The sequence below is a fragment of the Pimephales promelas genome, chromosome 11 (genome assembly GCF_988280905.1).
Source record: "Pimephales promelas chromosome 11, fPimPro1.hap1.1, whole genome shotgun sequence".
NCBI lineage: Eukaryota > Metazoa > Chordata > Actinopteri > Cypriniformes > Leuciscidae > Pimephales > Pimephales promelas.
In genome coordinates this window covers 34,443,511-34,462,229 of record NC_142779.1, presented here as the reverse complement: position 1 = coordinate 34,462,229, position 18,719 = coordinate 34,443,511, and the positions used below count along the sequence as shown (strand labels likewise).

At 37.0% G+C, this 18,719-nt stretch overlaps 1 protein-coding gene across 1 annotated transcript; it reads right to left on the bottom strand.

Annotated features, from left to right (window-relative positions):
* Nucleotides 1-5,119: 5,119 nt before the first annotated feature.
* perp (p53 apoptosis effector related to pmp22) lies at nt 5,120-13,586 on the bottom strand. Its single transcript, XM_039690584.2, has 3 exons — nt 13,292-13,586; nt 11,480-11,620; nt 5,120-6,140 (listed from the first exon to the last, which is right to left on the bottom strand). The coding sequence occupies exons 1-3, from the start codon at nt 13,494-13,496 to the stop codon at nt 5,929-5,931; spliced, it is 558 nt and encodes a 185-aa protein (XP_039546518.2). The 5' UTR covers nt 13,497-13,586; the 3' UTR covers nt 5,120-5,928.
* Nucleotides 13,587-18,719: the final 5,133 nt, after the last annotated feature.

Below are 18,719 nucleotides of genomic sequence, written 5' to 3'. Positions count from 1 at the left end.
ATAAACACATTCTTTTTGTAGAGCTATTCTTTCAGCAGTATTTAGAAAACAAGAACATTTTCATCACTTTATAAAATACAGCCAGGACGGGACGTGAAAACGACTGTTGGTCACCCTGTCATGACCTACGTATATAATTCATTGGTGTCTTTTGAGTAAAAAGCTTTGGTCTAGTAGGCCTAGTGTGATGTCAAATTCAGCGAACAAAAGCGAAAGTTTCTCACGTGTTTTGCGGCCAAGAGCCTGATACTGGGAATAGGTGTGATTTGCATGATCACGTCATGTTGTGAGGCCTTTGGTGCCCTCGGTTCATGCGCTGACTCATTCTCTACCAGCAATCTATAGGATAGATCCCGTAAATTTCATCATCGTTGAGTAGTGATTTTAGCAGCCCCACAGGGGTTGCCCCCAAACACTACAGGCTTGAGTTGGAGTCGAGTCAGTTAAAGCGTCGAGCTGAAGTGGGGGCGTGGACTCAAAGATGCTATAGGAAACATTCAAGGGGAAATCACTTCTCAGGTGTTTTTTTTTTCTTTTTCTTTTCTTTTGTAACTTTTCAGTAAGTTACTGTTTTGACTCATGATTCAAAAACCCACTCACCCATCACGCTAAACAGCTAGACAACGTTCAAATGGCAACAATGGTGAAAATGCTTTGGCGTGGATGGAATTACCTGGATGACAAAATTCTAAATATTCTTTCATTGCATGGAATTGGTACATATTGTGGAATGTGGCTCACTAGCGCAACTTAAAACACAAACCTATTTTTCTGGAATGGTTGAAAAATGATGTATCTAGGAGATCTCAAGACACTTCAGCCGCTCTGAGAAACATTACAAGAATTTTAAAGCAATAAAACTGATATTTGTTAATGCATACAAAAATGGGGTTAACATGAAATGAAATCAGTTTTGAATGACATATCTCTGCACTTAATTTATCTAAAATCGTTTACAAATGCTGACATGTGTTGTAGCTGTGGAGAGACAGGATGTGGCTCTACGAGTGTGAAGTTGTGTGACGATAGAGTGTGACCGGCCGACCACACACTCATCTAATCTGTGTTCACAAAAGTCGTTTATTTCCTTTTCCATTAAAATTCATATCATCTTAATTAACTAAGTTTAAAAAATAAAGATATGCCAGTTTAATTTCACCACCAACTATTTAAAGGTGATGATGAAGTACTGTATGACTGGCTGAGCTCACAGCAGTTTGCGTCAGTAAAGGGAAAATAAAAGAGGAGTGATGTTTGCTAGTCAACAGGTATAAAGAGGTGACGTCATCCACACAGCAATAATCCAGACACAAAGAAAGATCTATACAGATGTTTGTATATCATATGCTGCCATCTAGTGGTAGTACGAGACTAGTTGTGTGCATAATACAGCTCAGTGAAGTGTCTAGCTCTAAATAATCTCTAAAGAAACTTCCATAATTTTGTCTTTAAATCTTAGACATAGGAATAAGTCTCATGTATGGATGTTCATACATTTTTACATGATGCCAGGAGGTCGTGTATTAAACGGAGAGAGACTGAATGTGTTGGAATTATTGACATTGGAAATGATGACAATTCGTTGTGCATTTCCCGCCCTTTTTTCTTTCTTTTGAGTTGCGACTCCTTTTCTTCACGTGTGTGGATTTTCAAGTCACGTGGTCTACTCTTTCTGCAAGTGACCTCATCACTCCAGCAGGTGACGTCGAGTGACTGTTTTATAAAGTTAGAATAATTTTCATTCAGCCAAAAACAGCCACACAATGAATGAACCTGACTTTGCACACGTATATATATATATATATAGCTTTAATGTTCGCCTGAAGGTGTTTGTATATTTGCATCTCTTTCTTAAGAAATAAAAAATAAATCTGTGACACCATTATTCTGGGTGACAAGTGGTTATTATCTCTAATAAAATGAGTTTATTTTGTTATAACACCCACACCTCCACTCTCTCCATAAATATATTGTCATTAACACCTGCTAGCCTATATCTTTGTAAAACCTTTTTTCACTAGCTTAAAGCACATTAAATTATATTCAGTAACTAGATAAGATCGCCCCTTTGGATAATATAATAACCCATTGGCTAATCGATCATCATTCTCAACACAATAAACCTATATTTAAAAACTATTTAAAAGTAAATACACATTGTTTCTTAAGGGGGGCATCTTCCCCTATGTGACCCTATACAATATATGTATGATTGACCTGATACCAATACTGTGTTTGACTCCCTTTCACCTTCAGAACTGCCTTAATTCTACGTGGCATTGATTCAACAAGGTGCTGAAAGCATTCTTTTGAAATGTTGACCCATATTGATAGGATAGCATCTTGCAGTTGATGGAGATTTGTGGGATGCACATCCAGGGCACGAAGCTCTCGTTCCACCACATCCCAAAGATGCTCTATTGGGTTGAGATCTGGTGACTGTGGCGGCCATTTTAGTACAGTCAACTCATTGTCATGTTCAAGAAACCAATTTGAAATGATTCGCGCTTTGTGACATGGTGCATTATCCTGCTGGAAGTAGCCATCAGAGGATGGGGACATGGTGGCCATAAAGGGATGGACATGGTCAGAAACAATGCTCAGGTAGTGCCGTGGCATTTAAACGATGCCCAATTGGCACTAAGGGGCCTAAAGTGTGCCAAGAAAACATCCCCCACACCATTACACCACCACCACCAGCCTGCACAGTGGGAACAAGGCATGATGGATCCATGTTCTCATTCTGTTTACGCCAAATTCTGACTCTACCATCTGAACGTCTCAACAGAAATCCAGACTCATCAGACCAGGCAACATTTTTCCAGTCTTCAACTGTCCAATTTTGGTGAGCTCTTGCTTTTTCCTATCTGTAGAGGAGATGAGTGGTACCCGGTGGAGTCTTCTGCTGTTGTAGCCCATCCGCCTCAAGGTTGTGTGTGTTGTGTCTTTGCTGCATACCTCGGTTGTAACGAGTGGTTATTTCAGTCAAAGTTGCTCTTCTATCAGCTTGAATCAGTCGGCCCATTCACCTCTGACCTCTCGCATCAACAAGGCATTTTGGCCCACAGGACTGTTGCACACTGGATGTTTTTCCCTTTTCACACCATTCTTTGTAAACCCTAGAAATGGTTGTGTGTGAAAATCCCAGTAACTGAGCAGATTGTGAAATACTTAGACACCAACAACCATGCCACGCTCAAAATGTCTTAAATCACCTTTCTTTCCCATTCTGACATTCAGTTTGGAGTTCAGGAGATTGTCTTGACCAGGATCACACGCCTAAATGCATTGAAGCAACTGCCATGTGATTGGTTGATTAGATAATTGCATTGATGAGAAATTGTACAGGTGTTCCTAATAATCCTTTAGGTGAGTGTTGTTGTTCATTAGCAGGGCTTTTCAGAGAAGTTCTCAACCAACTTCAAAAGGGGTCTCAAGATGTCTTAAGAAATTATTTAAAATAAGAGTAAGACTAAAAAAGAGCTTTAAAAAAAGGCACGTTTTAATTCACTAAACTTCTGAATTGTAAAATGTGATTATCTTCATTTTAATTGGGTATAATCTTTAGTAGACTTTATCATGTATCCATGTACATCCAAAAGATTAGATATTGAACTGACATCCAAATCAAATCGCAAGCTTGTGAATCGAATCATGAAGTTTGTGTCAATACGGACAGTAAGCTGAACTGAAAGTTGGCAGCCAGAATGTTATCTCTGTGTGTGAACTTGCAGAGAGGAATGTGAACAGGAGACATGGTGTCAGTTTGTTCCCTTTCTTTTGTTGTTGTGTCCTCAGATAACCAGTTTATGTTAATACTCCATGCACCAGATGTTGTGTGACGGTTTAGACAGAACAGGTGTGTCTCTTTCTGACTCATCTTTAGCAGAAAACACACCTCCTGTTGTGTGCCTGTCACTTTTCACTTGTATTTACACAGTGCTTTTGGTTTACCGCAAAGAACATTTCAAACTGATCGGAAATTAAAGTTATTGCTCCCAACAGGGACTAATATACATATTTTTACTTCATTTAAACGATAACCAGATTTGTCTGCTCATAGTATCCCAGTGGCAGGATTGATAACCCTATGTCAAATATTCCGCAAAACATGCCACTCCTATACCTATATATATGTATATTATTTATTTTATTTTTTTCATGTCAGAGCTGTTTTTAAAGCTGAAAATAGTTGCTAGGGTCTCTGCGGAACAAAAGTGGGCGTTTCTAAATTTGTGGGTGTTTTCAAACTGGTGGGTGTTTATTAATCATGCAATGGAAATGGTGCCCTTCCCAGCTAAAACACAGGCCTTCAAATGCAAAGGGTTCCTGGCCCTTTAAATGCAAATGAGCTGCTGCAGAGGGCGGGGTGTCAGTGTGTGTTAGTAGCGTTAGTAGCTGCAATTTCCTCACGCAGATACAAACTGTTAAAATGGAGTCAGTCAAAGAAGTGACAACACGTAGAATGCTACAGGACGTCTCTGAATGGTTAGTTGATGATTTTATGTTGCTGATGTGGAGTTAACTATCTTCAATTAGCATGTTCTGTCAGGATAATCTATAAATCGCTCGTATAGGAACTGTTGTGACATCCACACAGAGTGACTTTTTATGGCATGTGAAAAAATGGATGATAAAGTTTGAGCTGACTCACAAATGTACTCCTCTACAACTACTCTTCCTCTTCTCAACATGGACTGCGTGTCCATGTTGCGGGTTTATGTAAATGTTAGGGTTGGTGACGTCACTAACCCGGAAGGAAGCTCGTGTAGTTCCTACCAGTCATTTGTTGTAGTCCTTTGAATTTTGAGCGCTGTAACTTTGATAATGTTGTTTACGCTCAAACAGCAACATTACACACTAACTAAAGTTAGAAAAGTGAAATCATACTTTAAAACCCATTTAAAATTTACCCAACCCTACAGATGTGTGCATAAACACTTCCCTTAGCAGGCGGAAATAACTTTAACTTCTTTAAAAAAAAAAAAGTGTCAGTCTTAATAGTAATACTCCCTTTTATTGAAGATTAGTTTACAATTCATATCACAAAGAACCACAAATGACAAAGTGAAAAATCTGAATCTAGTAAAACACTTAAAAAAACTACAATGTTGCAAAGTTTACCAGCAAAGTATATATTTTTTTATTTATTCGTTGTTTTTGGATTGCATTTTCTGCACACACACCACGCTGACTCAACTGAAGTGAACAAGGCATGTATGCTTCAAGATCTCCAGAAATTCAAAGCAAAGCGAAGAAAAGCATTTGTTTACTGCCGAATGCATGCAGTTCTGCGTTTTCACCCACTTGCTCACCTATTCTGCTGTAAAAATATCTGTGAAACTCTCCACACACAACACAAAACACACATTCTTAGCTGACAGTAAGAGCACTTTAGGGAAGGAATGACACATTGATATACAAGTACAGTGACAGCGTAAAAATGTTTACTTAATGTTGAGATGTTCTAGAAATATACAAATATCAAAACTCAGTCACACTTTACATTACAGTATTCATGTTACAGTGTAAAAGTCACAAGAAAGCCACTTTCAATTATTCTCTAAGCTGTATTAACGTGATTACGTCTATAATAATTATGTTTACATATAATACGTGATGGCCAATGTAACTTTCTAAAATGTATCGAGAAAAGCTGGAGTTTCCAGGACCAATGAGTGACATTAAAAACAAAGCATCAAAGCCCAATCGGTTTTGGAATGAATAACAAATGAAAGTAAAAGGTAGTTGCATGAACCTGTAAGGTTGGAGAAACGGCCACAGTTTGGCTGCCGATCACAGCCCTTATCGAAGTCAGAACTGTCCTACGGTTGCTTTGGGGAAATGAAAATGCTTTCGGAGATCTGTGAGCATTGAGCTTTAGTCTTGGGTGACTTAACATTGTTCTTTATGAGAGGTTTGGGGCGTTCAGGCAGAGCTGTAGATGTATTTAGTCTTCCCCATCCCGGAAAGCTCATCTTCGTAGCGAGGAAGGCAGCAGAAGAGGATCCCGCACCCCAGCATCAGGATTGTTGCGCCCCAGCCGAAACCGTACGCCCACGTGTAGGTATAATAACCTTCATAGATCAGCTCGTTGAACTTGACAGGGTAGATGATCAGAGCGATTATCTGAATGATTACTGTAATGAGAGAAAGTATTGGTCAGTTACAGTGACCCTAAAAGTATTTGGACACTTAAGTCATAACATATAAAAATGTTTAAATGTCATTATTCTTAGGGATGCACCAACATGAAAATCTTGTCCGATACCAATAACCGATAATTCTTAATGTCTGAAAGCCGATAACCGATAATTCTTAATGTCTGAAAGCCGATAACCGATAATTCTTAATGTCTGAAAGCCGATAACCGATAATTCTTAATGTCTGAAAGCCAATAACCGATAATTCTTAATGTTTGAAAGCCGATAACCGATAATTCTTAATGTTTGAAAGCCGATAACCGATAATTCTTAATGTTTGAAAGCCGATAACCGATAATTCTTAATGTTTGAAAGCCGATAACCGAAAATTCTTAATTTTTGAAAGCCGATAACCGATAATTCTTAATGTCTGAAAGCTGATAACCGATAATTCTTAATGTTTGAAAGCCAATAGCCGATAATTCTTCAATTCTGAAAGCCAATAACCGATAATTCTTAATGTTTGAAAGCCGATAACTGAAAATTCGTAATGTCGGAAAGCCGATAACCGATAATTCTTAATGTTTGGAAAGCCGATAACAGATAATTCTTAATGTTTGAAAGCCGATAACCGATAAATCAGCCGATAAATCCAATTCCAAATTTTTATATAATTTTTGAGAGCCTGATTACAAAAACAAAAGTCTCACCATTTCAAACACACAATTATAATGTTTTCATTATAATTATATAATAATAAATAATAATTCGTTACATTTATATAGCGCTTTTCTGGACACTCAAAGCGCTTCACATAGAAGGGGAGGATCTCCTCAACCACCACCAATGTGCAGCATCCACCTGGATGATGCGACGGCAGCCATATTGCGCCAGAACGCCCACCACACACCAGCTTACTGGTGGAGAGGAGACAGTGATGAAGCCAATTGGTGTATATATGGGGATGATTAGGAGGCCATGATAGACAGAGGCTACTGGGCAAATTTGGCCAGGATGCTGGGGTTACACCCTTGCTCTTACGAAAGACATCCTGGGATTTTTTATGACCACAGAGAGTCAGGACCTCGGTTTAACGTCTCATCCGAAGGACGGTGCTCTTTTTGAAAGCATAGTGTCCCCATCACTTTACTGGGGCGTTAGGACCCACACGGACCACAGGGTGAGCACCCCCTGCTGGCCACACTAACACCTCTTCCAGCAGCAACCTGGCTTTCTCAGAAGGTCTCCCATCCAGGTACTAACCAGGCTCAGCCCTGCTTAGCTTAAATGGGCAACCAGTCTTGGGTTACAGGGTGATATGGCTGCTGGCCGATATGTAGCCGATATGACAGATTTGTTTGTTGATGTTACAATTGACTGTATTTTCCCTTTTTTTAAAAAAAAATAATTCCAATCATATTTACGAAATCCAAGACCATCATGTAGAACAGTGTGTATCTGAAGCGTCTCAGCTGAAGGGAATAATCCATCATTTATCAGCCAAATTTTCTTATCGGGCCGATAATGATAACATTAACAATGAACATATATCGACCGATACCGATATGGCGGCCGATATATCGTGCATTCCTAATTATTTTACAGGAGGCGTTTATTTGAAAGCACACTTTTAAGGCCCTTGCACACCAAGTCCGACATTTTCGTTTGCGTATTTTCGTATTCGTGATTCGGTGGAATTGTCAAAACTCCATTTGAACTGCTCACTACGGATGCGAAAAAAATGCAGAAAATCGAAACCCGATCCGATTTTTTTTAATGACGGACGAGAGTTTCGGAGGCAGTGTGCTAGCGTGATTGAAATAACGTGAGGTCGTATTTATTTTTTAACATGCAAAAAAGTGTACTCGTACTCAGTGTGCAAGGCCCTTTAGGCTTCAGATGATAAAACAATAGACGTCCTATTCAAATCATTAACTTGTCTCAGCCTCAGACACCATGCATACGTATTGTATACCATAAGTATACCCTGCATGTATTTTTTAGCGCCATCTATCGGTGATGTTTCAAATTGCAACCAATTTTTACAAGAGCGCTCGTGCTCGAACACGGTCCACGGCCACACTGAGACTTAACACACACCGGAGAAAGCATCACACAACATGCTGGAAACTCATGTAAATAATAATTATAATAGGCTACTTTTATCAGCTTGACGTTGAACTAATGCTCCTTACTCGTATCATGATAACGTTACATTTGTGGTGTTATCTAGCATAAGGCATTTCACTAACTACTGGTGTATCAGGTGTCATAATCAGTAATGTCAACAACACAGGTGAATGTATAATATGATAACGAAAACGGTTAGTGAACAAGACTGAACAATTTCAGTGTGACAGTTTGTGTTGGAGTGTGTGTTGTGCTGGAGGTTATCAGACTCATGTCATCAGCTGCAGTGCCGTCGCATAGACTGGATATACAGGATTTCGCATAAAATCCGACCCTGAGACTGCACATAGAAATATGAATACTGGCCTTCAGAGGTAATAGCAAAACCCCACAAGTGGATCATTGTAATGTGCGATTACAACCCCTTCACACACATGCAATAAAAAAAGGATTCATTTTAGAAGAAAAATTACATATAGCACATTTAAATAAACTACCTATACAAGTAGGTACGAAATGCGCGTCATTGACGAAATGCGCAACCAGATGTTTAAACGTTCATATTAAAACGTCATTGAGCAATTTTGACGGCCCTAATGGATATGACGTGCCCAGTCTATAGGTGCGATGCGTAGCGTTTTCTTAAAAAGAGACATCGCCATCTACTGGCCTGACAGCAGAATGCAGCGCTTTTAGTCTGTTCCGCGGTCCGTGTGAACGAGGATCGTTTTGACACTATTGTCGTCTGTACATGAAAAACACAAAGGAAAAACTGGAAAAAACTGCTAAATGTTCCTGAGTTCCTAATGTTGTTGAAGCAGGTTTTTGATAAACTGCACCTCATATAAACTTAGCAGCAGTTTCTGCCCATAAACATGTTTAATCAGTAGCTTAAAGCGCAGTTTAATAAATCCGTCATCTCTGGGAGGGACGGGCGTGACCGAGTGTTGCAGGGACATGCGCGTGAAGCCAAGCCCTGTTTGGGTGTGTGTGGAAACTTTCACACAAGGCTGTGTCTGACACTTCGAGCCACAAAGCTGTAATCTAATCTCACACTGAGGAATGAACTATTGCTCAAACAGCCACTGCACACAGTGTTGACTGAGTATACACCACTGCACTACTGTAAACCTTTAGTATCATTGAGTGTTTTTATCAATATTTTGAAAATAGCTTTAATTTTGAAATTCCCATTTCAACTGTAATTTAAAGTTTTGAACATTTTTGTTGCATGTTTTTGTCATTTTGATTAGTTTTGGTTCTATATTAGTTATTTTAGTACGTCGACATGGATTTCTTAAAAATTAGGCTGAAATAAAATAAGTTATTAAATATTAAGTGATCAGTTGACATTAATTTTATTTCAAGTTGCAGGATTTTTAACTATTATAATCCTCTGTTTGAAATAAAAAAATTATTCCTTTTTTTTCAAGTCAACAATAAGCAGCTCATTGTAAGATCACAGAACATGAATAAGAAAAGGTTGTGATTCAGTCTGGTGAGGAATAGGAGACGGAGAGCTGTCTTTCACCTGAACACCGTGAACAAGGGAACGAGTGTGTGGGACGGGGGAGGGCGAGAGCGTGGTTTGTGATCGCAACACACTGAGACTCGATCCCATAGCAACAGCAAAACAAAAGGCTACGTAGCGGTCGTATAGGGCGGAAAGACCAAAATTACATATCCAGAACAAAGCAATGGTGTGTCTTTAAACTCTCCACCCCTTAAAAGAGTAGTTCACGTTTAAAAAAACTTTTGCTGATAATTTACTCACCCCCATATCATCCAAGATGTTCAGTCGAAAATAAATTAAGTTTTTTGATGAAAACGTTCCAAGATTTTCTCCATATAATGGACTTCAATGGGGTCCAAAATGCTTCAAGGTCCAAATGAGAGTTTCAGTGCAGCTTCAAAGGGTTTTAAACGACACCAGACGATGAATAAGGGTCTTATCAAGCGAAACGAGCTGTCATTTCAAAAATAAATTAAAAAGTTTAAGTTTTATAAGTTTAAGTTTTAAAAGTTTAGGTTTTATATTCAAATGGTCGCCTTGCTCTGTTCTGTGATGAGCGTTCGTGACTCTCCTGTTCGAACTCATTCAGCAAAATGAACAAATCTTTTTTCGAGTCATTTCGTTCGTTGATAAAACTTAAAACTTTATTTTTTAAATGACTGCTCATTTGGCCAGATAAGATCCTTATTCATCGTCTGGTGTCGTTTAAAGTGCTTTGAAGCTGCACTGAAACTCTCATTTGAACCATTTGGTTCCCATTGAAGTCCATTATATGGAGAAAATCCTGGAATGTTTTCATCAAAAACCTTCATTTCTTTTCGACTGAAGAAAGAAGGACATGGACATCTTGGATGACATGGGGGTGAGTAAATTATCAGTTTTTTTAAAAGTGAACTACTCCTTTAATGTGGAGTAACTTGTCTTCACTTATTAGGGATGATATATTTCTCCTCTGTATTGTTTTACTGGCTTTGATAGTTCACTTAAACACTGTACTAACAGTGAGTAACTTTGCGACTACATGTCAGCTAACTCTCATTAGAGTATTAGTAGACTGTAAGGGTCAGAATAAGTTGACATTTTGTTGTAAAGTTACATATAGTCAGTAGAATTACAATATAAAGAGTTAGCTAATACTCTAATGGCCGCTAGTTGACATGTAGATACAAAGTTACTTATAGTTAGTATAATATCTAAAGTGAAATGTAGAAATAAATTGATACAGATATTTCTGTGGTCCAGGTTATAATAGCTAAAAACTAAAATGCAAAAGGCAACTTTTCTTTTAACTCGACACACTAAAATAACTAAAAATAAGATGGATATAAAAACACTACATAGATATAATTTTACAAATAAAAACAGAAATGCCAAAGATATTAAAATAAAAATCTAAATATTATTAAAATCTGTAGTAGTATCTCAATGACACTAAAATAACAGCGCTGCGTTCAGTTTCATACCGTCACACCGCCCAGCCCTACATCCACGAATTATCCAGAAAACGTTCAATTCTTCACAGACAAAGTGAAGGAAATGATCCTACTGTGTAATTTCCTGGGAAAGAGTTTGACTCAAAACCCACATGGACTGGAGACGTGGAAAAACAACTCAAGTTTTGGCTGATATGAAGGTGTCCTCAGCCCTTATTCCTTGATTTCCAACAGACCAAAAAGAAAAGAAAGTCTCTTACCAGCAAAAATTAGCATGCCTCCAATCACAGGCAGCAGCGAGATTTTGAGGGCACAGCAGAGAGCCACGACTGAGATGATGAAGGCGACGATGAGGATGATGAGGCCTATGATCATCAGAGCAGCGACCGCCTGAGCCCACGCTGGAGGGACAACCACAACAAGACACGACTGTCAATAACACAACACTGCCAAAGCTTTGAATACATAGAATACTAATAAATGGAAGTAGAAAATATTCTAAAATAACTTAAATGTAAATAAACAGTCAGTGTAGCAAAATTATGACATGCCGATTACTGGTTTCATTACGGTCACGCTATTCAAAAACTGTGAAAATGAAATGACACAGGCTAAGGCTGGTTTTAACATTTAGGCTATAAAAACAAATTATGCATCATGTATTAAACGAGGCATAGTTAATCTAAACAACTAAACAAAAGGAGAAGCTCCTGTGTGCCTCATCACTTTCACTCGATTAATCGACATGAGGAGGTTTAAAGAAAACACATGCATGTGGATGGTTACACATTAACAGACATACAGCAATGCTTAACTAGTTTCACTCTGAATGAGTTTCAGGACTTGTAGGGACAGCGTTTGCTTCTTCACGATCAATAGAGGAATGTGTTTTGCTCCGAGAAGTCTGAGCGTACACAGTCACACCCCATGAGGACGGGTGTGGTCGAGTTTCAGAAAGAATATGATTGATGCAACTTGTATTTTCATATATTTTTTTTGGTCTGACTCCATAACTCATCACTCAGACAACTGCTTATTATGATCAACATTGTGTTCACAATCACATAATAATATTTTTCATGACACTTGCTTGACTTGAGCTTAAAGAAATATGAAGTGCTAACCTACGAAGTGGATTAGTGCATCACATCATTTAATATTCCCCATCTATGAATAATTTAAACGCATTGTTGTTCATAAAGAGGATGATATTGCTACATCAAAATGTCAATAAAACGTAATAGGGAGATATTTTTTGTCAGGCCTTAGTTTAGACATGTTTTATTGGTGAAATAAATAACAGCTGAGGTAAAGGAATACACACACAAAAGAGTGGCAGGTTTAGCCTGGAGGTTTACGCTGTTAACTTTCTCGTCTGATTTATTTAACTGGTTCAACTGGTTAAATGCGGCTCCATTTGCAAACTTTGTGAAAGTTACATTAATTATTTCCATTTGCCAAGAGAAAAAAAATTATGTTATTATTCTATTATAACTTAACTTATAAGAACGTTCCAGCACAGCTAATACATAAAAATGTTTATTACGTGAAGGTTTCCCATTAAGTTATGCGATAGTTCGCCCAAAAACTAAAATTCTGTCATCATTTATTGTTACTCGCGCATTCTTTCAAAATATCTTCTTTTGTGTTCAGTCACAAGTCACAAGTCAGTCATACATATAGCACAACTAGAGCGTGAGTAAACGATGACAGATTTTACATTTTGGGGTGAACTGCCTCTTTAAGGGAACATTCCATTTTATCACTCCGCAAACATTATGGAACGTTACTTTTGACTGTTCTCTGAACGTTCTAAAACTAGTGACATTTAAAAAAATGACAGATGGAACGTCCAACTAAAACTTCTAAGAAGAAAAAAACGTTGCACGAACGACATATAGATAATGTTTTAGGACTAACATTTTGAGAACATTATTAAAAGCCAGATAACTAAACACAAATAAAATTAAGTTACCGTAATTTTCGCGCCGGTTTCATTCCTTTTATTTGGTGAACGCTTTTATGTGCACGTACATGTCTAAAGCTTAGAATGACTCGAACCCAATACTTACGAAACTCCATGAGAGATTTGCATTCAAACTGGTCGTTGCGGCCTCGGCATTGCGTCCACATGCTGGCGTAGTGTGTTTTTGCGTTCTCGTCCTCGACCCATCCGGACTGCGCCGCGATGGCGATAATGTCGAATATGATCGCGAAAAAAATAAGGATAGGCAGGATCCACCTGCATCTTGGATACGCGATTCCACAACGAAACATTTTCGGTATCTGTGCTGTTGTGTGTCTCCTAACCGAGTGTGAAGAAGCTCTCTGGAGGTTTTCCTGTCACTCTTTATCTGAAACTTTTCCTGAGCTCCACCCACCCAAAGGGAACAGTGAAACCTGAACTGAGAGGTTTGACCTGTTTCAATGGATCCTCAGGGTTTGGTCTCACTGAAATGACACAGACACACACACTTCATCAGTCATGTTCTCCTTTTTTTAACATTGTAGTTCACTTCTAATCGACTGTAAAGTTTTACAATGAAGTTAAGCAGTTATTAAATGGCATTTAGTTAAATTCACTTAACCGGTAATTCACAATTGCCTTGTCTTTTTACTTATTATTAATCATATCATCAGAATCAATCGTATTTACACCTGACACGTTACCATATCTGTAAAATATCAATGCTATTAAAAAATAACAATATAATAAAATATCTGTAAAAAATATCAATGGCCTATCTTTAGCTACAATGTTTGTGTTCACATGACCTAACTTGCCTTTATTTTAGGCCTACAGTAAACATCTTCAAAATGCAGTATTTTCAATGTAGACAATAGTGAATTTTGGGTTACTGTGGTCTATATTGTTCTTTTTAAAGAAAGCAATGTTGACCATACATACCTTAATTACTCATTACTTAATTGCATGCAGATTCTTAAGATATTAACTGGGTGAGGTTTCTTCTCATGCTATGGGATGATTTTCCATACGTTTTTTTTTCTCTCACAAACTTCCCAACAGCTCAAACTCAGATCTAACTTATTAGTCTAATGTCACTTCACATGTTTCATCATGATTTGATGATCATGCTATCAAAAATGATGGGGTTTTCCTATATTAATCATTAGAACAGACTCTAAAGCTCTTGATTATACATTGCTCTTATAAATAGTTCTTGTCTTCTTGTAATTGTGGCAGTTGTTAAAGCTGTCAATCACAGGTTCAATGGTTCCTCAGTGTTGCCAATGTCATTTCTATAGTTCCACCTATACTTTCTATAGTAGTAGCCTAGAGAATACTGTATAGTAAATGTGTTATTATGTGATAAAATCTTGAAATGGTGGGTAGTTTTGCAATTGCGGGTGTGTGTTAGTGTCAGTTTTAGATGATTGACTTTCCTCATAGCATTGTGTGCTGGTGAAATTCTGTATAGAGTTAAAAAATGGGCTGCACATTTTTTCATTAGTAAATCGTATATCACACCTTAACTTTGTTGCTGGTGATTCACACACACACACATGTGGAAACCGGGCTTCAGTGTGTGTTTCTGATGAGATCTGTCATAGCTTTGCAGTCACAGTAAAAATGTAAATGTAAAAATATTTATTTTGAAAATTAATAATAATTTGCAATATAGTTGTTTGATCAGAGGGGATTTTCAAAAACATAATGTTGAAGATATTCCCAGCTTTTAAACCATACTCTTTACCAATCCCTGCTGTGTATAATATATAATATTTGTTTATGTAACCCACTGTATGTAACACACTTGTTTTTAGTGAGAAAACAATCTCATAAATTGTGAATTTATACACCGTACTAGTTATTTTTGTGGAGGTAACATTGATAGACAAACTCCTTCAAAAACTGTTTTGCTCTTTTAATGTTTGGATTTAATATAAAACTACTCTGGACTTTTATTCATTTGAGACAATTGCTTATTGCATTAAAATGTTGAAATAGAATGATGGTATGGCAAGCCGTTTTAACTTTTATTCATTTCCAGGATATGAATTCTTGATATCAACAATTGTATTTAGTGAAATGTCATCATATAGGCAGCCATTCAAAACCAATTGTTGATATCAAGTTGAATTGATTTCTTACTAGTTGAAATTCCAATTTCACATAGCCTATCAGAAATACAATTATTACTAGTAAAAACCTTTATTTTTGATATCAAGAATTTAATTGAAATTTCTATTCTTGATATCATCAATTGAATTGCTACTAGTAACAATGATCATTTTTGATATCAATAATTAAATTTTTACTAGTGACAATGTTCATTTCTGAGATCATGAATGTGATTTTTACTAAGAAAGTCATTTTAGATATCTGAAATAATATTGATATCAGAAATACATTTTCAGATATCAAAAATGATATTTTTTACTAGTACCAATTGAATTGTTGATATCAAGAATAGACATTTCAACTAGTGACAATTTAATTACTGATATCAGGAATTCACATTTTTACTAGTAACAATGTAATTATTGATATCAAAAATGATATTTCTACTGGTAAAAAAAAACAATTTATTTTGAAATGGTGAAATTTCACTAGTGAAAATACAATTATAGATATCAACAATTAAATTGTTGACAATTAAATTTTCTAATGATTCAGTCTCTGCAATTAATCAATTTTCACTATATAATAATCTGTCATGTTATATTTAAATTCTGATATTGATGTTTGACCATTTATAACTTAATAACTATTGAAAATAAAGGTTCTTTATTGGCATTGATGGTTTCATGAAGAACCTTCTCAAACAAAGGTTCTCTGTATTATTAAAGGAACACTCCGACTTTTTGGGACTTTGAGCGAACTTTCTGCTCCTAACCACGGTGCGTCTCGGTGCGTCTGGTTATCACTCCGCCCAAGTAGCAGTGCTTCGCCTTCTGAGAATATAGTTCCCAATATTTATATGTATAAAATATACGTTGTCTCATATGACCTTGTTATTTGCACACTATGTGACTATACAAATCACAACATGTAAATCGGAGAATGTTTGCGTATATATTTTGAATATTTTGTCACTTATTTGGGATTAGCATGCTAGCTGTAGCCATTTACATCCAGTTTTTGTGCTAAGCTAGACTAGTGGGTGCATTAGACAGAGTAACAGCACGCACGGAGATGAAAAAGGCATGTATGGACTTATCTAACTCTGGGGGATACAGTGAATAAGCCAAAGTCCCAAAAAGTGGGAGTCGGAACAACTTTAAAATGTTCTTCACACTAAGAAAAAAGGGAAATTTAACGTTATTTTGTTGGTTAATTCGTGGGAAAAAAACGCTCTGAAACCGATTCAACGATTTCTCATGTGCCGCTATCGTTATAGTTGTGGTGTGAACTGTTATTCTCTTATATTTAGAATGATTTTTACTATAGCCTATCTTTATGGTTATCAGTTATCGTATTTGGTGTGAACGGGCCTTTGATTCAGTGTGTAAAACAGATGCAGTGTGTGAATGTACAAACGTGACTGGCTTGTAAAACCTTCTAACTATAGAATCTCGCTCATGCTTTCTTTTTTTCTGAGACATGTACTGTCTAATAGGCCTAATTTAGTGATTTTTGCAGACTTCGCATGAATCAAAGGGTGTGATTAAGTCCTGTAATCAGAATAATTCGAGGGAAATCATAAGTCCGCCCTTTTCATGAAGAGAAGACAGAGTCTTATTCCCGTGAATCAGAGTGATGAGTTTACGGGGTGCATTACGGCAAGCCGTTTTAGCTTTTATTAATTTCCAGGATATGAATTCTTGATATCAACAATTTAATTGCTGATATCTGTAATTGTATTTTCACTAGTGAAATGTCACCATATAGGCTGCCTTTCAAAATAAATTGTTGATATCAAGAATTGATTTTTTACTAGTGGAAATATCATTTTTGATATTGGAAATATCATGTTACTAGTAAAAATGTGAATACCTGATATCAATAATTAAATTGTCACTAGTTGAAATGTCTATTCTTCTTGATATCAACGATTCAACTGGTACTAGTAAAAATGATCATTTTTGATATCTGAAAATGTATTTCTGATATCAATATTATTTCAGATATCTAAAATGACTTTCTTACTAGTAACAATCACATTAATGATATCAGAAATTAACATTGTCACTAGTAACAATTGAATTCTTGATATCAAAAATGATCATTGTTACTAGTAGCAATTCGATTGTGGATATCAAGAATAGACATTTCAAGTAGTAAGAAATCAATTCTTGATATCAACAATTGGTTTGGCAGCCTATGGTGACATTTCACTAGGGAAAATGTAATAATTGATGTAAAAAATGTAATTGTTGATATCAAGAATTTAAATGTTGATATCAAGAATTGATATCCTGGAAATGAATAAAAGCTAAACCGGCTTGCCATGGTTGCATTGGAGGGTGTGGTTTCCTTGGCTCATTCACAGACTGAGTGTTCGCATGACTCAGGAAACTCTCTCATAAGCATACTCCCTGGACAGACCGGTTCTGAGACCACAGGAGCCTGCGGGCAGGGCCGACCCGGGCGTGAGGCGGGGCGAGAGAAGCATGTCTCAGTCCATCACACCCAGCGCTGAACTTCATTGCATGTGCAAATGATGAAATATGATTGTTTTCATCACCTTTCAGCAAAATAGCGTACATGCCATCTAGGAATTGTTGATGAGTGACTACAGGTCTTGAGTGAGTGCATAGTTACTCTCAGGGCTGTGGGTTCAGAACGGGAACTGTCAGATCCCAAAATGTTCATGTACTTCATTTGGACAATCAGCTTTCTCTATACAAGGCACTAAAGCCTGGAATTGTTTACCCACTGAACTGAAAGGAGAGTCAAACTGGGTCCTTTCAAAAACCAATGACTGTCCGCTGCGTTTATTATACACTCTAAACAATGCTGGGTTGTTTGAACCCAAATTTGGGTAAAATATGGACAAACTCAAATATTGGGTTTAAAATGTAATTTCAAATTTTAACCCAACTTCATCTTTCACTTTCAACTGTATTTTTTTATTACATTTTTAACCCAACATTTGGGTTTGTTGACCCAAATTTGTTGTAATATACTTGTGCAAAGTCCTCTCCCCCCTCTCCCGCTCCCAAGCGCTTATTATCCACTTTAACCGCTTAGAAAAGCACAACGTTTTATTTTGTGTCACCATTCTTTTTCGAGTTACTCGACTCGTGTAACTGTAGGAGTAGTTTTGCTGATAATTTACTCACCCCCATGTCATCCAAGATGTCCATGTTATTCTTTCTTCAGTCGAAAAGAAATTAAGGTTTTTGATGAAAACATTCCAGCATTTTTACCCATATAATGGACTTCAATGGGAACCAAACGTTTCAAGGTCCAAAATACAGTTTCAGTGCAAAGTGCAAATTGTTCAAAGGGCTTTAAATGATTTCAGACGATGAATAAGAGTCTTATCAAGCGAAACGATCGCTCATTTAATAAATAAATAACAAAGTTTAAAT